We start from the raw sequence: 26,398 nt of genomic DNA, 5'->3' as shown, positions 1-26,398 counted from the left end.
CTTCCCTCTCAGAATAATTGTGTTTTGCTCATCAGTCAGGTGTAAGAATCAAACAGTTGTTTTGATAAACCAATCACACATCACCCCCACCTTATCCATTATCCAAATCTCTGCCAGTTTTTCAGCCTGAGGATGAAGCAGTTGATTGACAGGGGGAGGGTGATGTTTAACCACCTGTCCTTCGGCGCAGCACCTCCACAACTCAAGGCCATGCAGCTGGAGCACAACAAACCTATCTACATCCCTGCCGCTGCAGACGGCTTCCAACAGATAGGTGAGCTTTGTCTTTACTTGGGCTTGTTTATGCAGTACTGATATTGGTGACTCCTGGTGTCCTGACTTTGTGACTGAATTAGATTTGGGTCATGTATTTCTAGTTTTTTTTACCAAATGTGTTGTTAACTCTCAAATGTGTTAACTTGCAAAGGAACGAATTTATATAATAGATTTATTCTGTGAAAACATGACATCTTGTTTTCTCCCCTACAAAGGTCCACCTCCCCTGCCAGAGGGCAATGTTGGTACAATGAGTGCCAGAAATCCAGTGGAGCTGTGGAAACAGGCTTTCACAGGCCACTTCCCCCAGGTATGTTTATGCCATTATTTTATGCTTCCAGTCTGGTACACAATGGTGAAAGGATCTCTGCAAACACAGTTGGAAGTTGTATTCAGCTGGCTTTGACTCAAACTGGCAGTCAAGGTTTTGTTGGTTGTTCTGTCAGGTGTCGGCTGTCCCCACAGTGCAGGATGACCCTGCAAAGGACCCTCAGTTCGCAGAGTCAAGCATCGATGCCATGAGGCAACAGAAGGATGAGGTAAGGAATGACTGCAAAACAATGTCTGAATAGATTCCTTTCATCGTATAACTATAACACTCAACTTTGTTTGCTCAGTTAGAAGATGAAAACTACTTGTCTCTTCAAGAATCTTCTTTGAAATGCAAATGTTTGTTTTACAGGAGCTGGAGAGATACAGAAAAAATGCAGAGAGAAAAGCAAGAGAAATTGCCAGGATGAGAGATGGCTTGAAGATGTAGATACAGAGAGCTTTGGTGTATCATAAATCACTTGTCAGGACTTTCTTGTGTTTGAATATAGGGTATTTCTGATATGTATATATTTCTGTGGTTATGAAAAGAATAAAGAATTAGACTATTTGCACATCATACAATTATTTTATTGGCACATTTGTACATTACATACATGTACTGGCTGTATAGTCTGCAGCTTTTGAAAACATTAAAATATATTTGGAATGTCACAAATGTCACTAAGACACAAATGTTGTTCCCTCCCTTTCCTATCATCATAATCTTCATAACTGCATAGCAGTTAAGTCTGATGACCACATGATTTCCAGTCTATACTGTGCACTGTACATAGTACACAAAAGTACATTATAATAATTTCATATGATGACCATTGATTCCTGACCAGGATGTCAATAGAAAAGGAATTAAAGACAAATTGAGTGTGGATGTGGACTGTTTTCTTCATTTGGCTTTGCAGTAAGAATGTATAATGTTCTCTATTAGTATTGCTAAGTCAAGATCATTACATCAGTATTTCACAATTAGGTGAACAATCATTACGTATTACAAATGTTCATCACTGATCACCTTGTTCCTCAAATGTTTCTCTATTACATAGCATAGGTCACAATACATCTCACAGTTTTCCTTGAGTGAACATTCAGGTCCTATTAGAACAGAGAACACCTAGTCTAGGTAAGACTGATATTTCCACTGGCTTGGTCGCAAATTTACCTCACAGATACACTGTACAGAATCTTACTATTAGGCCCACTGTATAATGGCAGACTCCTTTTGCCTTGTCATGCATTATGTTTTACAGAAATGCATAGGAAAGAAAGTACTTTAGGCAGAGAGTTGCATAGCTTTATAGGTTGCAAAGCACTTAGTTGGAAAAGATATGGTTTGCAGGCAAAGTACAACATAAATGCAGATTGTCTTCTGTATTGAGTAGGACACTGTTCCCACAATATCACATAAAACTCACTAATTAATGAACTGCCCTACCAAAGGCAATTCCAAGAGCATGTACTCCTATACATGTAGCTTGCACAAGTACACATACTAAAAATAATGATGAACTAGATTTTCAAATCAAAACGCCGTAGGTTCTCTTTCTGGAGTCATGGCGAAGCACTGAATACAGCAATAAATAAGCAACAATTACAGTTTTCCTATATTGGCACAAGTTAATTAAAAGTTCCACACATAATATGTGTGAAAAAGTGGAATGGAAGGAGAAAAACCCACACTTTTATAAAATGTACTTGATAAAATCAGTCCTCTGGAATGGTAGCATATACTTTACATCATGATATATTACTTTTTGTATTAAATACACCTACAAGCCAAACGAAATGTGTCATCAACCAAAACGGTTGTTCTGTTAAATACATTGTAGCTAAATAACCTTGAAGATTAATATATCCACCACTCTTCCTATAAAAAGCATTCCATTGGTTACCGGTAACTCCTATGTAAATAACTTTAAAAAGTTCTTTCAGAAATAGTTAAGAAACTAGCATAATATTTCTCTATCATGCAAATGACAGTAATTTCTCTGTCATCTTCCCAATATAAGACAGGATAAAGTCATATCAATATCAACTGAAATAGAAATTTCATGTACATTGACCTTTTGGCAGCTTTTTCTGATGTGTCTCGGAAAAAGAAGATGCCAGTGGTACTATAATTACATCATTCTCCAGGTGACCTATCATGTGTCTCCATATTTTCACTTAGATACACATTAGTGCTGAGACTAACACTTTTCCTATCAGACTGAGTCACTTGACATTAAAGTTCAAGTACTAGTAATGTTTTGCAGCAGACAGACCTTGCATAAATAGGAACCTTCCAAAATTACACATATACATGCATAATATTTCCACAGGTGTAGGAAGATCTTGTGACCCTTGGTAGAATTTAATACACTTTCCCATGAAACTACATGTATCTCACCAGAACACATTTCATGTTCCTCACAATATAACCTCATGTCAGCCCATAAACATTCAAGTATCCAACACTTTTCTCTGTGGCAGCTGTTTGTCACAGAGACAGACAAACTGAGTCCTGTGAACGATAGTAAAAAGTGATTCATAATTCCATTAGTGGAACATGCCCCAGTGAGAATGGGACAGATTCATGAGAACAGGTTACACACTCCAACCAGGGCCTGTGTTGTGACATCCTCTATCTGGTCCAGTCTGCTGCGGTAGTTCCCGTCTGTCATCTCTGTTTCCTGTCCAGAGTGTACTCCCACTGCTGGGAGACTCTGGTTTTGTCACACTGCTCGATGGTGACCCCCAGACCCTGGGCAGCTTCCACACTGTCCAGGCACAGTCCTGTGGCAACGTGCATGATCAGGCGGTCCTGTCGTTTCCACCTCTGTAAACAAGAACCCAGAAATATACTTAATGGGCTGACAAATACAAAACACAGGCAAGGGATTCACCTCATACCTCATGCCATAGGTAAGTATAAAGAATGTCACTTTTACATCTGTACTTTTGAGAACCTTCCGGAAACATAAAGAGAAAATGACAGTGCTGTCTCCTGCCCCAGCAGAAGTCATATATCCCTGTAATACACTGACAGACACATCATAGACTCCATACATCCCGCTCCAACTGTGCTCCGAGAATTTTCTGCTATCATGTTTACAAATTGCTTCATTATAACTACCAGCAAGTCTTCCATCACACTCACTCTGTCAGGAATCAAGGCCATAAATCAAGGAACATCAATTGTCATAGACGAAAAAAAACAGTGGACCCAGCTTAAAAACTGCTCTCACCTACTGATGACTTATGACTATATCAGCAAAATTTATTAAAACAACAAGCATGCTGTCAAAGTGTACTTATAGTGTTTAGCTTTAACTTTCAGACACCTGTCTTTTCACGAACTTCTGTCAGATTATGAGTGAGTGAGGTATATTGCGATATCTGCACAGAAAATTGCAAAGTAATCCCAGGTCTATGGGAATGTCATTCTGACATGGTTCAATTTCTTGCTTGGCAAGTTGTCAAACAATTCCCAGAGTGTACATCGGATCAAGTTATCGCTGACAGCTCTATCAGCCGACACCCACCATTTTGTTTCTTGTTCGTTGCATGTGAAGAGGTACACCAGTGTTCCCGGGATGGCTGTGTCAGCGGCCAGGCACCATGAGTGTGATCCGTGCTGGATAGTGTGAGACTTGGTCAAGGCCCATTCCTGAATGAAAGATTACATAGCAACATACTTTCAGATAAATGTAGTGATGTTGAATGAAGAAATGAGATTACTCCCTCCATCAACTCTACCACCACTTGTGCAAGTCTCTCAACAATGTGCTTATCACACACAGTTCTAATCAACCCCCATACTGGAAGGTTTCAATCAACTTGTAAAGGACCTATCCTTTGAAGCATAGTTACCATATCAACCCTGCAGCCATTACCATATACCAGCAGCACTTAAATATTGTTAACAGATACCGGTATTTCTTTGTACATGTATTCTACAAAAATTCTACTGAAAACTAGTCTATCTACTCCAGCTCTTCACAGTCTTGTGTTACTCAATACTCACAGCATAAATTAGTACATGTGTAACGTTATATGTATCTATCTGTGATACTGACCTGACGTGAAGCTAGGCCTCCCCCAGGATGTAAGTTGCAGGCCTGCATGCCCACCGCACCAGGCGGCTTGTGCCCCAGTGTGTCCAGACACTGATTGGCCTGCTTCAGTTCCCCCCAAAGGGTGCTGCGTTTGCCAGGAATCCTGCAGCAAATACAGAATTTCTGTCAGACATTGAATACCGATACATCTAGTTAATTAACTCTTGTACGCAGTCATTCCACCACAAGTTTGAAATGCATCACACACAATGTAATCTACAGAGAAAGTTCATTACAATTTCTTTAAAAAAATGGAATATTCCTGTAAAGCATGTCTACAGCATTGCTCAGCTCCATAGCCAAAGAACATGCAAGAGAGGAGAAAAAGTTCATTTGCCTGGCATTAGTTGCACTGCACATACTTAAACTCATGCCCATCTTCCTTATTTTTAACAGCATGTTCTGCATTCTTCAAAGGCACAGCTATCTTAGACAGGTTACATGTATGCAAAATGATTCCTTTCTGACAATGTTGCAACACCATCCAGTTACCACCATAACTGTTAGTACAGTCCATCACCTTCACTTAATACATTTACTTCCACATGCATACCACCACAGCTTTCTAAGCACCATTTCTCTGACCTGATACACATGTAGACAGACTTTTGGTGGCTGTAACATCCTGTCAGAGGAGGGTAAAATATTACATGATTTTGCTCTTGTTTTCCATGGTACCAAATTACCTAAAACTTCAAGCAATGATGTCCCACATTTACTTTGATTTCTATGATATTGTTATCTATTTGAAAATATAAAAAATATCACATTTTTTTTACGAACAAAAGTTAATTCCTTTGTCTTTCATATGAACATAGTAAATAAAAATACATGTACATTTATCAAGATATTCTTTCTGGATTATGTGATTATCGGCTAACAACAGCACAGCTGTCACAGTCCCAAATGTCCCACCAGTTTGTGTCCCTTCAATCTTTGAAGAGGATTTAGAGCAAACAAATAAAATTAAGTGGCAGAGACCACAGGTGTGGACAATTTCCACATGTTTATCCCCACACACAGACTACAAAGCTGGGCATGATTACAAAACAGTTGGAGTGGGGGCCTTCAGATTCAGTACCTCAATTAGTTCAACATTCATTTTGGACAAAAAACCTAAACTTTTACAAAACAAACTGTCACTTTGTAACTTCTATATCTAATTTTCTACTTGACTAACTACAAATCTTGTTTATCTACTTATAAATGGAACACTACTAGATTTCAGAAACAGACTCTTCAGAACCCTCTTCCTCTTGAAAATGCCATGTTTGCCCCTTCTCTTTTCTCCTGACTCAAACAGGTTAACTACTGTAACTGTTATATTTCAAACTCAGCAGAAATATTTTTTTTCAAAACTGAGATTAGAGGCCCAATTGAGTTTGTAATGGACTTAAGTTGACATTTGGCCACAAATTGAGTTCCATGTGTCCCTGTGGGTGGCATCTATCCATCATTCTTATCCACGGTCCATCTCCAATATGGTAGTTTACAAGGCGGAGCCATGATTTCATGGCTGATTTACAGTCAACACTCATTAGTTTTAAGACCTTTGATGACTTAAGCCATCTGAAGAGAACTATTCCTGGGAAAAGAAAATACACATTTAGAGCTTAATTGTTTACAGGGGTAGTGTTGTTTGTTTGGGGTTAAAACGACTAGCAAAGACATGGAAGACTTACTCCAGTTCTGGGTAGACATTTTCTAAGTACCACTGGAAAGTCTTGCAGTTCAGCTTCTCTCGAAGTTCTTTTCTGCCTTGAACACTGTTGAAAAGAATGCCATAATTACTGTTAAAAACAATGCCACAGTGAACTCTAGACAATGGGTGCATAATCCATTTTCCATTGTGCATTTTACAGTTCATTTAGTGGTATCATACATTAAGTTATAGCTATAAATTATTTCAAGGGACCAGCTGGACACATATGGGGCCTAAAGTATGCCCATGATTAAAACAAGCAAAATACATGTATTAACATTCCTCTTTCTTTCAATAACAAGGTTGGTCCATGATATTTCTATCTGGTAACATTGACAACTTTATCTCAATTCAGCTTCCAACCCAGATACCTCACTGGCACAGAAGGCATCTCGTTTACTGGTACGCTGTTGAGGTTTTAGCTCCAAGTTCATGGTTCTACAGAGTGACTCATGGATTGTATGATATGATATGAACACTTACTTTCCATATGGTTTTCCCTTTGCTGAGGGTCTCGCAGCATAAAAGTTATTTTTATAATCATCCATCCACACTTCAGCAGTGCGGCGTGTATTTCTGCAGGAAGAAGTCAAGAAAAGTAAAAGTTAGAATGCAAACAATCAAGAGCAGATGGTTGAAGAATTGTGGTCTTACACGTATAACATGTGCTGTAAATTGTAAAATATTTGCATTAGTTTTATGTTTGCAGTCACCAAAATGCAACCATGATATATCCTGTCTTGCATTGCGTTAAATACAATTCAAACATGGCAAATACCATTTGGCCTCTCCTACTGCGAAACTATGTCTCTACAAAGTCAATTTTCTGTACATTATTAAACAACTGTAAAACTATAAAATTCTATAAAAGATCTGATAATCACATACTTTATATATGTATTTGCATTTCCTTCTGGAAAGGTGTAGGGGTGTCTTTTTCTGAAAACATGTCCGACTCTGCTGCAGGGAATAATTTCCAGACTGCCACCACACATCCATACACGGAAAGAGATTTCTGTATCAGGAGAATAAAACAAAGTAGCATAGAACACAGGGGATCTTTTTGACCTTCACACTAATGACATAAATCCATCAGAGGTCATGCCCTTCACCTGTGATTGAGTATATGAGAGTCCAAAGAAAATTGGCAGAATTCCTAACTACCAGTAACCACAGAAGTACCATGCAGAAAGTGATAGCAACATTATGCATGAATAGGAAACATTACATTACTATATTTAGCCTTGACATTATGGGACCCTCAGAATAGGACAAAAGGGATATGAAATCTGACAGTTTATTACCTTCAGTACCATTAAAAAAAACTTTGCCAGAAACCATATGGAACTGACAGTGCATACTACATTTTGAGACTGATGCAGGCAGTCAAAAACTGTATTCCCATTTGCAATATAAAAGCCAAAATCAAATTATAACATAAAAGTCAAATGGTGAAGATAAAAGTCAAAGTACCAAATGTTGAAACCATTATGGGAGACCCTTGGGTACCCCAGCTGCAGAATTGAGCACTGACGTTAAAGTTCACCATCGTCCATTAGGGAAGCCTGCCCTTGCTGAATCATGCAGGAGTTATTTCATCAGAGGGAACAATTTGGTTTGAACGTTTCACCTTTTTGGGGACGATCAAGGTAATACAAATAGCATTACCATTGGAAATATGTTCTCGTTTGATCAAGGAAGACGCCACCCACTAAAGCAAACCATCAGTCTGAGGTAAACACAACTAATATTGTTAGTAACAGAGAAGAGGTATTTCTAAAATGTTATGTGGCTTTTAACTGTAACCAACACTCTCTCAATTACAGCTTTCAGAGATGTTTTGATCAGATTGGCAACGTGAAAATACTTCAAGACTAATCCGCGGAAAAATGTGGAGCTCGGTGAACACAAACACCTTCAACAAAAATTTCAAGGCTTAGCAATAGACAATTGGGCACCCATGGTTCTTACATTCCTTGTGAAGATCAGATTAGAAGTGACAAGGGACTGTGATTCATTGGTCCCGTCAAAACCCTCCAGCACTGTTACCAACACATTGTTTTATTCATTGTCTGCTTGTCTGCTTCCAGTAATGTCCTGTGATTAAGTCTGTATGTTATCATTAGTTATCAAAGTGTTCCCTACCAAAATGGATATGTTTGAGTTAACAAACCTGTGTGTAATTTGTTTCCTGTTGGGTCTTGTCAGCACTGAAAAGTTCAGTGATTTGTTTCCGAAGGCTTATATAAGTTATAAGTTATAACTGACTAGAAGCTAGCAGAACATCAGAATGACTCTGTCTTCCAGAAAGGTTAGAGGTGCAGCTAAGGTCAAACAGCACCTCTTTCTGAAAGTCATGACTGTTTAAGTGGTTGAGGCAGGGACAGAAAATACCACAGCCAGCTCTGATAAGATATGACTTTAAAAATGCATTTAATATATGCTTCTTGAGACTTGGAAACAGCCTCAAACAAAACCATCTTAATATAAGTGTGTGATGTCACAACTGTCCAGATTACATGTACATATATCTTAAACCATCTCGTTCTCACAATTTTTTTAAGCTTCATGAGTCTAAGAAGTAAGGAAATCTGTTGAAGCACCTACCGAAGTTCTCCCCTCCCCAGATGTCCATCATGGTGTCATACTTGCCCAGTTTGTTGAACCACGACTTGTCGATAACAAACAGGCCACCAGCAATCATTGGTGTCCTGCCAGAGGATACGATTTTGTGTTTCAAGATCATTAACACTTTTCAATTATGTTAGATTCTATCTTTCATGCCAATAAGCAGATCCTACACATTCCTGTAATGTCTCTGAGATTAGGTATTAAGACAAAGGACAACTGAAAGACAAGAATCTGCCTCAGTCTACTTTGAGATACCACTTTTCCATGCATTGTCCAATACATTGTTTTGTGATGACATATTTGGAAAAGTTAACAGCATCTGCCAATGCATGTACATGTAACTATAATCTTGACAATCTCTTACTTGATGGGTTCAGTTGGGTCTTTTCTTGAGGCTTTCTGGGTTTCTGATAGATGTTCCCACTTAAAATGAAGGCTCCAGTCAAATCCTGCAAATACATGGGAAAGAACAAGGCCATGCATGATGCTTTATTCTGACTTCAGTGGGATACCATCTCTTCTATTTTAGTAGTTCCATTCATCAAAACGTGTGAGCTGGAAAAATTGAATCACTGGCATGGGTAAAATCAACTTTACCTATTTTTAACTTTTTCTGTCATAATGTACATGTACCCCTAATTACTATAGGTCTGGGTCCCTTTCTCTGGATCTCATATTTTATGACTGGTCACAGCATGCAGAAACTGTCAAGTTGTCTAAAGAAGTTACAAGACCTCCTAAAGTGTCCAAACTTGAAGTGACACTTGGTTAATCCGTCAGCAAATCTACAAATTCCATGTATACTGGTAGACCTAATCCCATGTTTTCCTTTCAGCGGTACGTGTGACAGTAAAGTCAATATGGTCTCACCTCCCCTCAGTTCGGAAGAAGCACCAATATACTGGAAGGTGTCCATACTGATGACATCAATGATGGGGCTCACCACACGTGTGGGGTCCTGTGTAAAGATTTGTAAGCAACTTTCAAGGTGATGGCACCGAAAGATAACACGAAGGTCACAGCTGCCGTGAGCCAAAGGAAAGGAAGAACCTGTTACTTCATCACTCAGATCTTTCTTCTTCTGAATTGTCTTCACATTTAAGGTGACAGTTTTGTGCGTACATAGACATGCCTTGAGGTAAATGAGAATTAAAAAGTATGACAGGAAGAGTGGGAAATTACAGACTATTAACAGGAGCATATTCTACAAAGTTACAAGAAGGGTAGAATTCCCTCTTTTTTTATGCTGATGCCTTGGCTCATTTCCAAATGTCTGCACCAAAGAACTGCACTGGCAGTGCCTTAAGCCACAAGTTCTACGCAGCAGTGTTGAATGTGATGAACTGACCTCCTTCACCCTCTGCAGCAGTGGTTGCAGCCAGTCCTTGTTAGCCTCACAGTGACTGTCCAGGAAGGTCAACACGTCCGAGTTGGAGGCGTCCGCACCTTTCACCCGTGATCTCATCAACCCTGCAAAACAATAACATGCACAGGAGGTGAGGGGCGGGCACTAACCTGGTCAGTGTCATCTTACTGGGCTAACTTACGATGATAAACCTTTTTTGAGGTGAATGTGGTGGGGTAGTTCAATTCAATTCAAATGCAGGACTTTCTCTTACATACAAGTACAATGTACACATATTGCCTTGGCCAAGAAAGTTTTCAGTGCTATCTGTTAGTGGGTGGGTTTCTTTGTGGTCAGCTTAACTCAAGAACTCAAGAAGTTGTGGACAAATCTTATGATATTTGGTATTTGAGTAGATGTCAGCAAATCACATAAAAAGTTTGCAGTACAGCTTTCACTTCTGTTGTCTCATGTTTTAGACATGCTATGGACATAACATATATTGCACGAGAACCAAAATATTACTTCAACTGGCCCACCTTTGAAAGTTTGACAACCAAAAGTTAGACTGCAGATCTGTTACCATAGCAACCATTAGCCTTGACATGAAACTGTCCAACTGCAAAATTTACTTTCTCCTCTTTTTAAAAAGCACTCAATAGTACAAGTCTTCCTCTTTGAAGTTGATAGCTTTCATATTCGATCTGGGTCTTTACAAAAGCATGTAAATGGAACCTGTGCTTCGTAGTAATGCATCAGGCTTAGTCTGTCTCAGCAAGATTACATCATATAAAATCCTTTTAGGGGCAGCATAAATCTCATGCAGAAAAGAACTCTGTGAGTAAATTGATTATGACTCGCAGGATGCCAAATCCATCTGCGTCATGATCATATTTCTGGCCCGTCTCCACTCACAGAAGGAAATTTGCATACAGATGGGGCGTTTATTTCCCCGGTGGAAGACATTTAGGTGCAGAGTAATTAGACCTGCTGGAAATCCAGACTGATAATTAGATTTTCCTGTCTGAGAAATAATGTCTACTATAACTAATGGGTTATCCTCCTGGCGAAAAGAGGAACTTATAGGAGTACATAAAGATTCAGGTGCCTGCACTGAAAAAAAGGGTTGACTCAGTCTATATACATCATAAATATGAGTAAAACAGTACCAATTTATTGTGTTTTACCTTTCACTATATCTACCCCATAGGGCAATACTGGTCTAGCATAACAATTGGACACAGAGGGACTTTATGAGGTGGCCCAGCAGACAGCTGATAATGGTTAATGACTCATCTTGTCTCATTCCGACAGCTCACAGACACATGTAATCATAATGTCCTGGCGGACAGGACATGAATATGACAAGGGACATGTATACATCTGTCACACACTCACTCCCACTCACTCCATCAAGCCCACTTGGAACCATTCCATTTCCACACCAGGAGAAAAAGTGCCTATTTCTATATTCATACCCTCCAGTGATGATCATTATACTGTATCTTCATCATCACTGGTCTACGCTGCAATCTCTGGTAACAATAGACAGTAATGGCTATCTACAGACTATGAGAGTTCATAATTTTTTATCAATAGATTTCCATTAATATGGGGTCAACCTCGTAATATCAATACTCATAATCTAGAGATGGAATACAACAAAAGTTGAGATGAGTTATGTGTAAGGTTATTTGTCTTCAGTATGTTTTCTTTGACTTTGACTGACCTTCTCTGCGCTCGTTGCGGAGGCAGCGGACCTTAGGGATGGACGTCAGCTGCTTGCAGTCCTCCGCTGGGAGGGACAACACAGGACAGAAAATTTACAACCACCACATGACACTGAGATGAGGCAGTACGTCAAACTGACAAAGTCAACTGTAAAAAAAAGAACCTGTGAAACCCGCGAAGATGTAACCTGGGACATGGTGCCACTGTAAATGTTGAATTTTATGTCTGGATGAGACAATATTCCTTGAGTATCAAAAGGATGATTTGTTAAGATTTAGACCAGGTAATAGAGCCAAGGTGTAAGGAGTATAAGAGTACAAAAGTATAAGGGGCTGATATATGGACCTCCTCAGGTGTACATATTATCCCAAAGTACCAGTAATAACCCTTCCCAGGTACATGTGACTACCATCACAAATGGATAGTTGTATACCTTGATGTGTGGTTTGCAAGCTAGATTTTATTTATGGTCTTTAAATATTCTAAACTTCCCCATCTGCTATTGATGACTGACCCGCACGTAGTACCTGACTGGAAGAGCAACATTAAAGGACACCTAAATCCCACGAGACATGCGCATTATCTTCAGTGCTTTTCCTTGTAGGCAAGCTAGAGGTCCAGGGTGGTACCCTAATCCCTGCAGCCCCACAAATGGCCCTGGAGAGGAATTTATGACTGAAACCAATAGATTTGCTAATGTCCACAAAAATGTCACCAAGTAATGGAAGGCCAGGTCCAGGTCAGGCTGCACCCTTACTTTTCGGTGCTATTGATTGATGAGGGTCTACTCTCCGGCAAATCCTGATCCAAAGCAGAGGACAGACGAAGGTCGTGTAAAACATTCTGATTACATTAAAGAACAGGTCTACAAATGGCCGTACATCTAGCGTGCGTCATCTGGCATGCCGACATTCAGTGCCGTTCCAGTCGAGGGAAAGTACACTGGGTTGAAATAATGGGAACAATTCAAAGAGGATATTCTAAGAAAGCTAAGTATACTCATGGGTCGGCATGCTTTGTGACCTCAAGATTACACTTTAAGTCCACACTTCAGGCATGAATAAACAAAATTCCAGAGCTGTTACCAAACTATCAACACATCCCAATGTTTGTGGCCTCTGTGCAGTATCACTAGGGGACATACATGTATTTCAGGCCAGAAAAAGCAACGTCTTGATTTGCACCACTGACAATAAAAGATGACGTTACAAGACATGCTCAGGTCGGGTTCGGATACGATATTTGATTCATATGAATGGTCTTCTCATATTCTTTCCACGATCAAGGCTTGAATGGCACCATCAATGGCCATTTCTCTCAGGAGGCCTTGCATTTTTCAAGAGCTTGCTGCCCTTTGTGACATCTCAGAAATTGGGCAATAATTTGTCCACATATCAATGTCCTTGCTCTTCAAAAGATGAAAAAAGCCAAATGTGGGGTTATAGTAGGCAATCTCCTGATAAAAATGCATCAACATCAAATGCCTTTTCTTTGCTTTGTCCAACAACCGATAGATATACATGTAATAAATACTTTACCAATGAAAACTCTGTGTACTCTTTAGCAGTATAACTACAAAACAAATTGAGACTGAATACATACTAACTACTTTGGCTCAATTTTAACTTACGATCATCGCTGAAGTCATCAATAAGGACGATCTCTCGTACCAGCTCTGGGGGGCTTCTATTCAGCACACTGTGTAGGACAGAAAGACCAGGGCAACAGGGTAAAAAAAAGTGAGGTAAAGATCTCAAAGTCTTCTGAGTCTGTTGGGGCAGTGAATGGGTTGTTAATCCACTGTGTCTAGGGCATGGAACTGGAATATAGAAGCCATCCCTCTCCTTCCACTGCTTTTTATCTCCCCAACTGAGGGTGCATTAATTTGAATTTGAAGATATATTTGAATTTTTGATTCCTGTGTTCACTGTAACAGAATGATACAGAATACATTTCAGGAAATAATGAAATTGCAATGATTTTTTAAGTTTTTGGAGTGAGCCATATGTATTACTAGAGAGAATTTCTCTTGTGCTGGCAATTCTAAATTCTACCATTGCAGGAGCACTGCAATACACACCTAGTGATGGTCCTGAGGAGAGCAGATCTGGCCTCGTTGTGGAAGGTGATGATGACACTAGTCTGGGGCAGGGAGGAGGTGTCATACTCCAGGGCTGAGCACCTGAGATGGACATATGAAAATCAAAAATGTTGTTAACAATGAGAGAAAACAATATGTTTCCAAATGCTATAATTACCAAATGCAGTCAAAACTGCTCAATGATGATATATCTCACTTTACCTAGAACAAGCTCAGATACTTTTAATTTACTTATGTCATGTCCTGAACCAATATCCTTATATATAGGCCAATTCATATCTTCCGCTCTCCAGAAAAGAAACCATATCATCTCTGACACTTCGAATGAGTGTTAATACTGTATCCATGTCCCATATATATTGTATAACTCATAGTACACAGTTACAGCGTAGCGTCTAGAGTTAGTCATTTAGAAGTAGATTTTAGTATTGTTATTCTTGTCTATACTTGCCATACATTGTACCTGTTGCAATTGTTGCGCAATAAAGATTGATTGATTGATTGAATATATTGAACACAGTAGAAAAGAAAAACACAAGTTGAACCCAGCTGGAACACCTGTTTTAATCCAACAAACTGTGGTTATTTGCTTTACCAGCAGTTTCCTTGGAACCAACCACTCCAGTCAAAACAGGGTCTTAGACCCCAGAACAAAGGGCAGAAAGTAATCCTACATGTACATGCCATCTGAAGTCTGGAATCTTGTGCAAAACATTGATAAACATGACTATTGCAAGGCTGAACCAAGGTCTGTCATGTACAATGTAGCTAAGTATGCTTTTATTTGCCAAAATATGCTTTCAGTTTCATTTGCCAGAAATACATATACAGTAGTAATCATCATCTACTATAATGTAAATATCATGGCTTTTTTTTGCCTAGTCTCAACTGTACACAGAAAGTGCTGAACAATGTGTGTGAATGAACAGTTTGTGAGCGGGTTCTTTCTTTAGGACTTAAAGGTTGTTGTAAATGCCAAACAGGTGATAGGCTACATAAATACGAGGGAAGAATTCTGCTAAGCACTACCAAGGTAAAATCACTATGCCGATAGAATTTGTGTAGATAATCAAAATTCATGGCATGTGGGCTTTTCACCAGACCTTTAAAATGCCGCCAAGTTACAACAGCTGCGTGACCAGATACAGCCGAAAATCAAGCAATATCTCAGGAAAATGTCTTGTCTAAAGGTTTAAGGTTAGGGGCAACCTTCATTCAAGGGCTTCCACAGGTTGGTAAGGATCCATCTGCAAGTACTAAATTACATGCCTTTCACTGATGTTGATTAAACGTAACTTCCAACAATAAGACTCATCAAGAAAACGTCAAGTCGTTATAACACTTTCAGCACCGTCTGACAAGGAGGCCTAGTCCAGTTTCCTTGGCTGTCCATGTTAATCTGGAGCAACGTTGTATCTGGGGGCGTGAACTGACCTCAGGTCAGCTTTTAGCCAAGTCCTTGGTAGGAGCGGTGACCCTGAAACCATGGGCTGAGAACTACACACTGTGCTTTTCAAAGATACAAATGGGATCTGGCAGTGCAAAAATGCTTTTGTAGATAATTACATGTTGCGATTTCATAGAGAATAACAATAACAATTGTATCTAATGTTATATACCTTAAATATCAACACATACAACAAAGTCTTTTCTGTGATGATTGGGCCATTTGGGGAATTTGAAGCAAACGTCCAATAAAGTCCCATTATGCAGATACATTTTGCAGCAGGATTCATTCTAATGGCTACTTTTCTAAATCAAAGAATTCTTCTGACGTCATACTCGACACAGTCTTCCATTTCAATGTCTACAGATTGGTTCTCTAAACCATTTGGAAGACCTAAAAATGATGTAATTTAGCCATCACTGATATTTAGCTATCATTTTCATTGCGTGGAAAGGAAAAGTGAATATTCAGGATACTGTAAAATTGATTTCTGTTCATGATGTCTTAATTTCATGGTGGGAGGAAAGAGGAATTTTAAGTATTTTAAATACTGTATGTGGATGAAACAAGGACATTCTACAAAGCAACTGTAATAACACAATGCAAGATAGAACAAAATATTTGCAGATCAATGACACCACAAAAACAGCAAACATGAAACCACTGTGAATATTTCATGACTTACAGTAGCTTCAATCAGTGGCTCTGATGAAAATACTGAAGTTAGGAAATTCCCTGAACTATTTGGAACACACACATGGTGATTCTTGGATACATTTGTTGTTACAATTTACTGGTTGGGACCATGCCAGAGTGTACTTACCGGGTAACTCTGAGTTTATCGTATGGCTAAGAAGACCATAAGTGTTACCGTGGCTCCTGCCAAGATAGTGTTTGAATAATTCTAGGCCAGTAACTCAAAGAAGACTTTGAAGTTTTCACTTCAATTACAATGTATTAGTGTTACAGACAATCAGGCAGAAACAAAATGGATTTGTGCTTACGTCCAAGAGATAAAGCAGATAAAGAAAAAAACAGGTCTTCACTACTGTACCACTGCCTTTACATCAGTACATGGTTTCCTTGGTAACCAGACAATGGATGAGTGTCCCTAGGACTGCCAATGAAGAACAAGTACCTGGAACCTGACAAAGTGTGACCCTAGGAGGACAGTGAGTGGCTCTTAGAGTAAGTGCATGGAAGCAGACTCTTGCATGCTTGTGTTGTCTACAAGGTGTAAGCAACCCCATCTCAGGAGCAAGAGGTCTAAACTGAAGAGAAAGAAGGCGATTCATCTGCTGCAGGGCTGGAACACTCAACACCCTGCTGGTAAAGCACCTAATTTGACACAGGTCCTTTTCTGAAGGTGTCTGGACTCCTGGGGAGACTGATGGATAAGGAATGGTATGGGTGGAGACGGATGTGAAGAAAAAATATCAACTGGGAAGGTGATGAAAAAAGCAATCATCATCATCATCCTGGAGTGTTAAACAGAAGAGCTATACGGGCTATACAGATACAGGTCTTTATTAAATAATACAACATCTCTTCTTGGTAATTTGGTAGTCCTTAGTAGTAGGTGAAGATGACTCTTAGCATCATCTATTAAAAAGCAAACTTGATTTAAAAATTATAAATCAAGACATTTGCACCAACAGTTCTCATGGAGAAAGAACTTTACAAACATATCAGTCTATCACACCTACCACACACAAGCCTTATACCTTCTTGGCCTGTCTCCAAGATATACAGACGATAGGTTCTTCAAATGTACACAGTAATATGCCTCTGGTCGTTCCCAGACTGATTAGAGAAGCTCCACAGGGGGGGTTATGTAATGAAAGGGACCTGGAATCATCATTATGGAAACAGAGGCAATACTTTATCTGGCCTATGGTCTACACATGATGAAGACATGAAACAGGAAATTTGAGATGGTTTCTTTGAAGTTATTCCAGATGCAAACATCACTCTTTGTAAATGTTACAACCAGGATGAATTTATAAATATGCTGCAGACATAGGGGGTTGTATGATGTTGAAAAGGGTCATTTAGTTTCACTACTCCGTGACTTTCGTGTAATCCTTCTAGGATCTTCTATGGGCTTTGTCAGTTCATAGATGAAAGTGAGTCATCTAGCTCTATCTAATGTCAGATCTAGTGCTGTGTCAAAAATGAAAGATGACAGATATAGACATTTGACTTCCTCCATACCCTGCCAATAAACAACTTATGATAAGAAAACAACAGAGCCATCATGCAGATAATTCACGGTAGGGGAGAAAAGGTGGTGTTTGCAGTACAATTTTCATGGTGGGCACACAGGGTGCATCTGCATTGCTTGTGATGTGAATTGTGGTGTTTTGATTCTGAAATTGAAAGAACACTGCAAAACCTGGTAATATAAAATCACAGTGAATATTTCAAATGTATTTAGATTAAATGGGGATTAAGTGTCCATTTCTAAATCCCCATGTAATCTGTTTCTAAGTTTCGTGACAAAGATGTAGTCCTTGTCCTGCCTTGCACAATGTTAGAGTCCTGCAAAACATGTTTATGAACTCTTCAACATGTGGAATATTTTCCTATCAGGCTCTTAACATTAAGTAGTTCTACTCTCTGTTAGATTGGACATACTTATTGAATATACGTATGGATAACAAAATCTAAAATCCTTGTGCCATGATTTCATTCTGGTATGGTTTCCCTGCAAATCCATTCCATCACCTGCTTCAAATCAGTTAAGAAATCACCTTCATGGTCGTAGCCATAACAAAGATAAATCCTTTCCATCTTATTAATATTCTTGTATCTAAGGACACTGGTATTGTGTTTGCATTTACAGTTCCGTGCCAGGTAGTGCCACAATGTTGTGTACAAGTAGATAATATAAACAGGATATGGCTATGTTTAAACTGGAAGTAAAAGTCATTCATATTCATGTAAGACATGGCTTCTCGCCCCCTTAGTTGTTCTTATCTGAGATAGCTGCCAGAAATGGTACAAAAGGGCTTTGATAATTCCTGGCCTGTCTTACTTGACGAATAATCAAAATGCTACCTGTTGTTCAAAAGACAGAGGCCACTAGGCAAAAGACAACATCAAATTATCACAAATGGACCGTAAATTCACGGGGGACTTAATTTTGTGGTAGGAAGGGAAAGGAGGCATTTGTTTTGTTTTAAGTTTGCGGCGTAATTCAGCAGCAGTAAAGCAATGTAACTTATATTGTAAGACAGAGCATATCTTTGCAGTAAGATCTTGGTCACTGCATAATGCTCCCATTAAACACATATAAGTAAGCATGGATGTTCTACCATCTTACATTGGACTTTGGCCAAAAAAATCAGGGATGGAAATTAAAACACCCACAGTAACACAAACCAAACTGCCCCTGAGGTCACTGAGATCTCAGTGCTCTGCCAGGGTCCATTAGAGTTACATCTAGTCTGACAGAAAGTCACTTTCTTCCAGCACTTAAACATTTGATTACAACCACCTCTATCTTGACTTTGTAGGGTATATGTGGATTTAGTAAGTGACCACTTTGCCATATCCTATAGTTACAGGGTTTTGTCCTTCAATGCAAGTAGTAGGAAACAAGCACTTGAATTGGAAAGTTGAGCACAAAAGTGGCAACAGCTGGCTATTTTCTGTCTTTCACCTTCCTTTCTACCCAACCTCTTCCTGACTATCCCCATTACGGTGATGACCTTCACACTTGTACAATGTCAAATCTCCTGAATGGCCTCATCTTCACGGTCCAATAAGCAGCTTAACTGTGTCTGTGTAAAGGTCATTTGGAAAAATCTTGAACTTGGAAAGCACAAACTGGTCATCTGTAACATCCATGAGAACAAGACTTGCACTGATAGACATTCTAATGTCTATGGCTGCTAGATGTGGTGGCATCCTACCTGACCAAAGACACGTACTCTACTCTGCTCTACTCTATTCTACTTTACACCATCAAAGATTCCATGGAATGAGACTGATCAGTCTGAGAGAAACTTCTTTACAATAATCATAAAATTATAATACATTGTATAAGGTTGAAGTTCGTTACACCACCACTCTTAACTCTTCCAAGTCTGATGTTCCCCTGGCTTGCAAGCAATATTGCTACTAAAATTTCCCTGGGCTGTAACTGTTAAAATTTAATCAGTTTAATAGGACAAAATGACTTGAGAGTTGCAGAACACATCAGCCAAAGCACACACTCCCGAGCATTACCCAGGTATGCTTTCCATATTTTCATGCACAGGTTTCACACTCTTCCATAATACTAAGTAGTAACAGCTTTGAGGTGAAAACTTTATAATTAGATTGACCTATTTTATGATCTCTTAATAAAGTCTCAGAGTCGCCATGTCTACCCAGCAAAAAACCTTGACCCTTTCATTAAGGTTAATCAACATCAATTAAGCGAGCACACGTACCTGTAATTCCTGGTGTCTGGCACAGGGCGGTTACTGGAGATTTTGTCACTCTCGGCCAGGTTAAAGGCATGCCTCTTGTAGGAGTCCTTGGAATCATGCTGCCCTCCTTCTATGTACGTTCGTCCATCAAAGTTGACTCCGAGAGACTGCCCATACACCTGACTGGTGTCTCGGCCCTGAGGAGAAATCATTTTACACTCTTTATACTTTTCCTGATATAAACAATTATTTAAAAAAACTACAAACAACAACAAAATAACACTTGAACATTTCTTTTCTTTGCAAGGACCTACATTCCCTATCAATATGTAACATATTAGGCTTGTAAAGCAATGATAAGGGCTATGCTATAAATTATAGACTTAGCAATATCAATTAGATTCAAATCTGTTACCAAGTGCAAGACAAGTAGGTTTAGACATTTAGTAAATCACAATAAAAGCAGCAAACGAATAACATTGCACATAGTAGGTAAATCTTCTCATGGATACTTCAACACCTACAGTTTAGATTGTAATCTCAGATACAACAAACCAGGCACGTACATGTATAATGACTACAGTAACATTCACATCTGCAACTGAGAATATATTTTGGCTTTATTACAATAAGGTACATGTAAAATGATGACGGGAAACAGCGGATTTCCTATGTATATACCAGTCTAAATTAAAACAACAACAGAAAATAAATGATTATAAACAAGACTTAGTAGAGTCCACAAAAAGAATTACAGGAAGTAAACAGTAATGGAAAATAAGTCATTCCAAACAATATACATTTGTGCCAGGTAGAAAAAGGTGACACTGGTATTAGTATTTCTTTTCTTTTCCTGGTGACATCACTTTGGCTGCTGCTTTCTAAATAGCATTTTTGTTTCCAGACAAATAACTCAGGAAACAACCACTAAGGAAACTATAACTAGGAAGTGGACATACATGACTAGAAGTTTATTACACTAAACAGAACTCCAGTTTGCAACTGAAGCAGCACTTCAACATGGTCAGTGCATCTTAATGGAGTGAGTACTACTAGTAAACATGTCAAGTTGCAGTTCCTGTCAATGCTGACTTGAAAACAACTTCTTTGGATAGGTTTCAAGACCAATATGCAACTCAGAGAGCAACAACAGATGTAACATTAGAGTATAACATTACCATACTTTATCCAGACCCAAACCTTTGCTTTACGCTTTAATCTGCCCTTTTCCACTTCATGTTCACATCTCAGTCTTTATTCTTTTCATATCTACAGCATCTGGTTGTAAAGGCTCTTAGCTCAATGATAAAGGGAAGACTTTGAAAGTCTGTGTATTGTTCTGCCTGTGTGTCCTGTTGCTATTGGTTGTTCTGGAAGAAAGGACAAGGTCCTGTAGTTTGTTTGAAGAGTAGAACAGTGGCCCCCTCCCACCCTTCAATGGATGAGGTTGCCACCCAGTCAACCATAACCAGTAACCCTGCTATAAAGACTTTACATTGATAAATATATGTAGCTGCCTTTTGTACTTGACCCTCAGCACTTAGAAGAAAGAGTATGGCAGATATACCAGCTATACAGATAGATACAGATACCAGTGGACTAGCCTTGCACAACTGTGTGGCCCAAGGGATATGGGAATGGAAAAGGGCACTGGCCTATAGAGTGAAATCTTTGGGAAGGATTTAACAGTCAGTAGATTGTCCCACCCTTAAGGTCAAGGTTGGAAATTGAACTCCTGCTCCAAAGTACCAACAATCTCCTCAGGTTAAGTTGCTAAGCAGTCAAGTTCACCCACAGTCACCATGTTGTAAAGTTTACTGATTGCCTTGTTCTCTCATTTCGGGTAAAGTTGTTTAACAGCCAGGATAAATCACCAAGTCCATATTAAATTTAACTGTTCACTTTTATGGCATTTGGTGCAAAATTGCAAGTCAGTCAAGTTACAACCTGATCAGCAGGCGGTACATTGGAATAAATAGGTTTGCTTTTGTAACTGTTTTGATTTATTTACTGCACAGGCAAACACACCTAAATAGTCCAAACAAGTTGCTGTGTTACACACCTAGTCCAAGTAATTAGATGAAGTATTAATCACACAGATATTATTAAAGACGTCCAGGGGGTCTTTTTATCATATAGTGTTGTAGTTAAATTAAGAAGATGACTAATACACAATACTGTATGAAGAAATAACATGAAAATGCACACATACCACAGGAAATCCTAATCTCTAAGTAGTCAGGGCTATTAGTATTTTCTTGCTTTCTTGTGGTTCTCAGTCAGTATATACATGTGAGCAAGGACGTATAATGTCCTTGATGAAAGCTACTGTGTTGGTGGTAGCCAGTTTTAGTTTCCTGGATGTAATTCTATCCAGTGTACCAAAGACCACCCAAAAAAGTTAGTCATTTCCTTGACAACTTACACAAATATTGGCCAGCTCCAAACAAACCTAATGAGCTACACTGACTTGGAACAACCATGCATCTGAAGGAGGTGTTTCTCTCCAGCAAGGTCAGTAAACACCCGTGTCCTGGGGCAGGACGTATAAACAGTCTGCCAATCAAACTGTTTGCATACACTTCATGTCCTGAGAGCTATCAATTAAAATCAGTACAGAACATGCACTGACCAAACACCAACTCCAAGCAAATGAGTCTTATATATGTACGTGTGTTTTTGAGGATTTTTTCCTTACACTGAATTATTTCTCTACTTTCCTGTAGCAAGTGTAAGAAAGAAATAAGCTTGGGGATTAACATTATCTGGCCTAAATCCCCACACCAAAAGAATCTAATCGCAAAAATCATATTCTCAGTCAGTCATTCTGAATGTCTGTATACTGTATCTGTGAATAACAGTGCTTACAGGAGTGTGGAAAAAGGGAGAGTCCTTGGTACAGACAGATGTTTTGACAACAAACTGGTAGAAACCACAGCCTTGGAGTGCAAATACCAGAGAAAGCGGAATCAGTCATCATACCAACACGGACGGAACAACTGCCACGTGATGGAACTATTAGTACATCACAGTCATCTAACGAACTGAGGCAGTCATAAAAAGTCAGCCAGGATGCAATAAAAATTGCCATGTATAATTCAAAACATAAATCTATACACACAGATGGTTATTTTCTTTAATATCCCACTGTCTCGTGAAATTCAAATTCAAATAGGGAAGACCCCCATCTGTCTGCGTGATGAAGGGTTGGTTATTCGGTGAAAATTCCAATTCTATCTTTAATAAGGCAAAATTTTCTGCATGTATCACATTACATGCTAATCAATCATGTCTCTTTATTTCCCTTTCCCTGAAACATTTGGATAGTAATGTTATTAATTACACACATGAGCCTTCAGGGTGATGTTCACTCAGGCAGGTCTCCTTTTCTCTCCTGAAAAGTATGGAACTGATTTGAGAACACCAAACAACACGCTGACCTAATTTTCCGAATTATGTTACGTCTGAGGATTTTATGATGTTTTATACAACTCTGGTCTATTGTGCAAGCTCAGACCTATCCCCAGGAGGACACATATGAAAGGTACTCAGACAAAAGTGGATGACATGAACACCTGGTTTCCATGTTGCCAGTGATCAGACTGGCCCTTGGAGACCAGGATAGGACACTGATATCACCAGGGGACCACACAGAGGTGCTTACAATAGTTACATACATGTACACGGTCTTTACATAATCAATGTTTGCATCTATCGTCACCTTGGGTTGATACTGATTTTTTTTTAAAACCTCTAACAATTTAGAAAAACTGTAGCTGTAAATAAGTAATCTGACTATTGACTTCCAGCTACCGCAGTACCAGTATAGTTACAACCATGTGATTTTTTTACCTCCATGGTACAACACTATCCACAAGTGACTCATTGCTTTGGAATTGGCAATATTTTCTGGATTGTTTCAAGAATCATTACATTGGTCAGTGATAAAAGCAATCAAATGGGTGACTCAGACAGGGCCCAGTGGGGTATTATTATGTGAATAGCCATATCAAGCAGGGAAGTCAACAGGAGAAAATATGTTTCTGATCTACAATTAGAAAGCAAAGCCATGCTGTCACAGTACCTGCATTCAATGTACTGCACCTGACCCAGTCAAAGTGCAGGGTCATTGGTAATGGATACAAGATGTCATTCAAGACAGTCTAGCCATACTTGGAGCGGTACAGTGTAGTACAGGAACAGGAACACAAGAACACAAAACCCCTGAAGCATATGTCACAACAAGCAAGGAAATATATCGTAATGTCCTTGCAATAAAGCACAAATATAGTCTGTAGCTGAAGATATAAAGCACTAGGAGTAGGACAATGTTACCTTAGACAAAAGACTACATAAATTACTTATGAAAACTGTTATGATGATGATTATTGGCACAGCAATGAAGGCTAAATGCCAATAATATGTATAGTGTATAGTGCATATGAAAAATGCATCTGCAGATCATAGAAATGTATGAGAGCAAAGCACTGCTGTAGAGAGGAAACTACTGGTTTCCTGATGTGATTTAAGTTGGATGACTGCCCAGGATTGGAGATTTTATCCCTCAGCTGCGATTGGCTAAGAGACATGAAATGAGAAAATCATAAGCTAGCCTTTACTTCATTCAAGGATATTATTATACAAGTAGTTCATGTATTCATTTTTCTTTCCTACCAACCGCCAAGTCAACACTTTGAAGGCTGACAAGATGCAAGAATGGTAATGATTTTTCCAACTTCAGCGAAAAAAACAAACACGCCCTCATTGCATCATGTGTATTCAGAACTGTACCTGGAAACTGTACATTCAAGTTGCTACGTGAATTTCTTATCAGGTTTGTTTCTACCTTGGCTGCAAAGTTATCTCATTGTTGGGCGGAATGTTTTGCCGCTAGTACTTGCTGTTACTAAGGAAAGCCTTCAAGCTTTTCTAAACTGAAGAGCGAAAATACAGGAAACTTCTACTTGAGGAGAATACAAAGAGATTATATTCTTTTTGTAGATTTTTAAGGGCGGAAGGAAGCCCTTAGAAATCCTACTGCAATTATTAGAATTTAAATAGTAGCATTGTTCACTGTCCTCATTAGCGACTGGTTTTAGTTGGAGATGTTTTTCACAGGAAATATGTCCTTGTGCAAAACACATGGAGAGTAAATCCTGTCTGAATGTTGATCCTGGGGCAGGATGCACTGGACGTAAACCCTCAGAAACTCCTTCAAGCACGCCAGCAACCTTCCCCAACAGACTACCACTACTATAGCAGACAGCATCAATCTTATCATTCATATGACAGCTTTCCTTGCACTGAGACCTACATCTCGGGGCATGAATATGAATAACATGCATGGTAACCTAAAATAATTGGTATAAAACTATGATCATATACTTTGGAATTCCCTGCATATTCCACATCGAGACCAAGGACCAAAATCAGGTGCCAGACTTTTTGTTGGAATCATGAGGACTTTGAATCTACAAATTCCCTGTCTTATTTTCATATCGTTAGATAGACAAATCTAAATTGAAACCTTCTGCATTTAGGGCTTCAGCAAAGCAAGGCTGGATCAAAAACGGATCAGGATCACACACGTTAAGTTATGTACCTACAAAATCTTGGTGTGTAGGTATTAGTATAAATACAGTCAACTGAAAATAAACTGAAGACATCACTTTATAGGCTGGAGTTGTCGACAGGAGTCACAAGACTAGTATTTGGAGTAATCAGTGTATTTGATTACGCTGCCTAGACTGGAAATAACGGTGCAGGCACTGGCGGGTGGTCGGCATGATCTCACGGATCTGAACGATAAGTAGTACTGTTTTTGATAGATCCGGGAAGAAGAGCAAAACAAATTTGTTTTGATGACCAGGCGGTTTACATGTTTTGTTTCGGTTCTATTAAACAGATCGAAGAAAAGTTATGATGATTATAAAACAGTATTAAACTGTTACGTACCAAGAAGTAGTTGACCACCCCACCGTCGGTGCTACCGCTGTCGGAGCTGATCAGGGCGCTATAGTACACGATGCCCAGGACCCAAGCTGCCACAAACAACGCCAGCAGGACCCGGCTGCGCGTCAACCGCCGCCGCATCGCTCCTGTCTCCCTGCACCGCCCCGCTGCCTCTCACCATCCGGCCCGGGCACGGTCCGCCTGCCTGCCGCCTCACGTGCGGCTCCCGATCCTCTCAGGTGAATCCCGCAGCAAGTCGAGCCGACACGCCTGGCTGGACGGTTGGAAGCTCCGCAGGAGTGTGTACTGACTGTGTACGGACTAGGCGCGCCGCGGCGTCGGTGATCTCACTCTGCAGCTCCCCAGTCAGC

The 26,398-nt window shown here is 39.4% G+C and overlaps 2 protein-coding genes across 2 annotated transcripts in view; one reads left to right on the top strand and one right to left on the bottom strand.

The window, feature by feature from the left end:
* Positions 1–1,475, top strand: part of LOC109482258 (cytoplasmic dynein 2 light intermediate chain 1-like) — a 7,881-nt gene extending 6,406 nt beyond the window's left edge. Inside the window, exons 12-15 of the mRNA XM_019784949.1 lie at positions 57–274; positions 492–586; positions 723–815; positions 959–1,475. Of these exons, the coding sequence (XP_019640508.1) occupies positions 57–274; positions 492–586; positions 723–815; positions 959–1,036 (484 nt within the window). The 3' untranslated portion in view covers positions 1,037–1,475. The remainder of the gene's footprint in view (positions 1–56; positions 275–491; positions 587–722; positions 816–958) is intronic.
* Positions 1,159–26,398, bottom strand: LOC109482573 (polypeptide N-acetylgalactosaminyltransferase 16-like). The gene is made up of 15 exons (XM_019785338.1): positions 26,031–26,398; positions 20,097–20,272; positions 14,190–14,291; positions 13,740–13,807; positions 12,108–12,173; positions 10,382–10,503; positions 9,904–9,991; positions 9,398–9,482; positions 9,010–9,113; positions 7,291–7,417; positions 6,886–6,978; positions 6,383–6,466; positions 4,662–4,803; positions 4,128–4,252; positions 1,159–3,421 (listed from the first exon to the last, which is right to left on the bottom strand). Coding segments are annotated over exons 1-15 (1,521 nt in total). The 5' UTR covers positions 26,169–26,398; the 3' UTR covers positions 1,159–3,420.

This window comes from Branchiostoma belcheri, unplaced genomic scaffold (genome assembly GCF_001625305.1).
Source record: "Branchiostoma belcheri isolate BF01 breed outbred unplaced genomic scaffold, Haploidv18h27 scaffold6, whole genome shotgun sequence".
Lineage (NCBI taxonomy): Eukaryota > Metazoa > Chordata > Leptocardii > Amphioxiformes > Branchiostomatidae > Branchiostoma > Branchiostoma belcheri.
Note: the sequence above shows the minus strand (reverse complement) of the source record. Positions and strands in the feature narration are given on the sequence as shown.

Coding starts and splice junctions, on each gene's coding strand:
- LOC109482573 (XM_019785338.1), bottom strand. CDS start 26,168: ATGCGGCGGCGGTTGACGCGCAGCCGGGTCCTGCTGGCGTTGTTTGTG. Junction 13,808..14,189: donor CTCCTCAGGACCATCACTAG/GTGTGTATTGCA, acceptor TGTCCTACACAG/TGTGCTGAATAGAAGCCCCC. Junction 9,114..9,397: donor GACCCAACTGAACCCATCAA/GTAAGAGATTGT, acceptor ATCCTCTGGCAG/GACACCAATGATTGCTGGTG.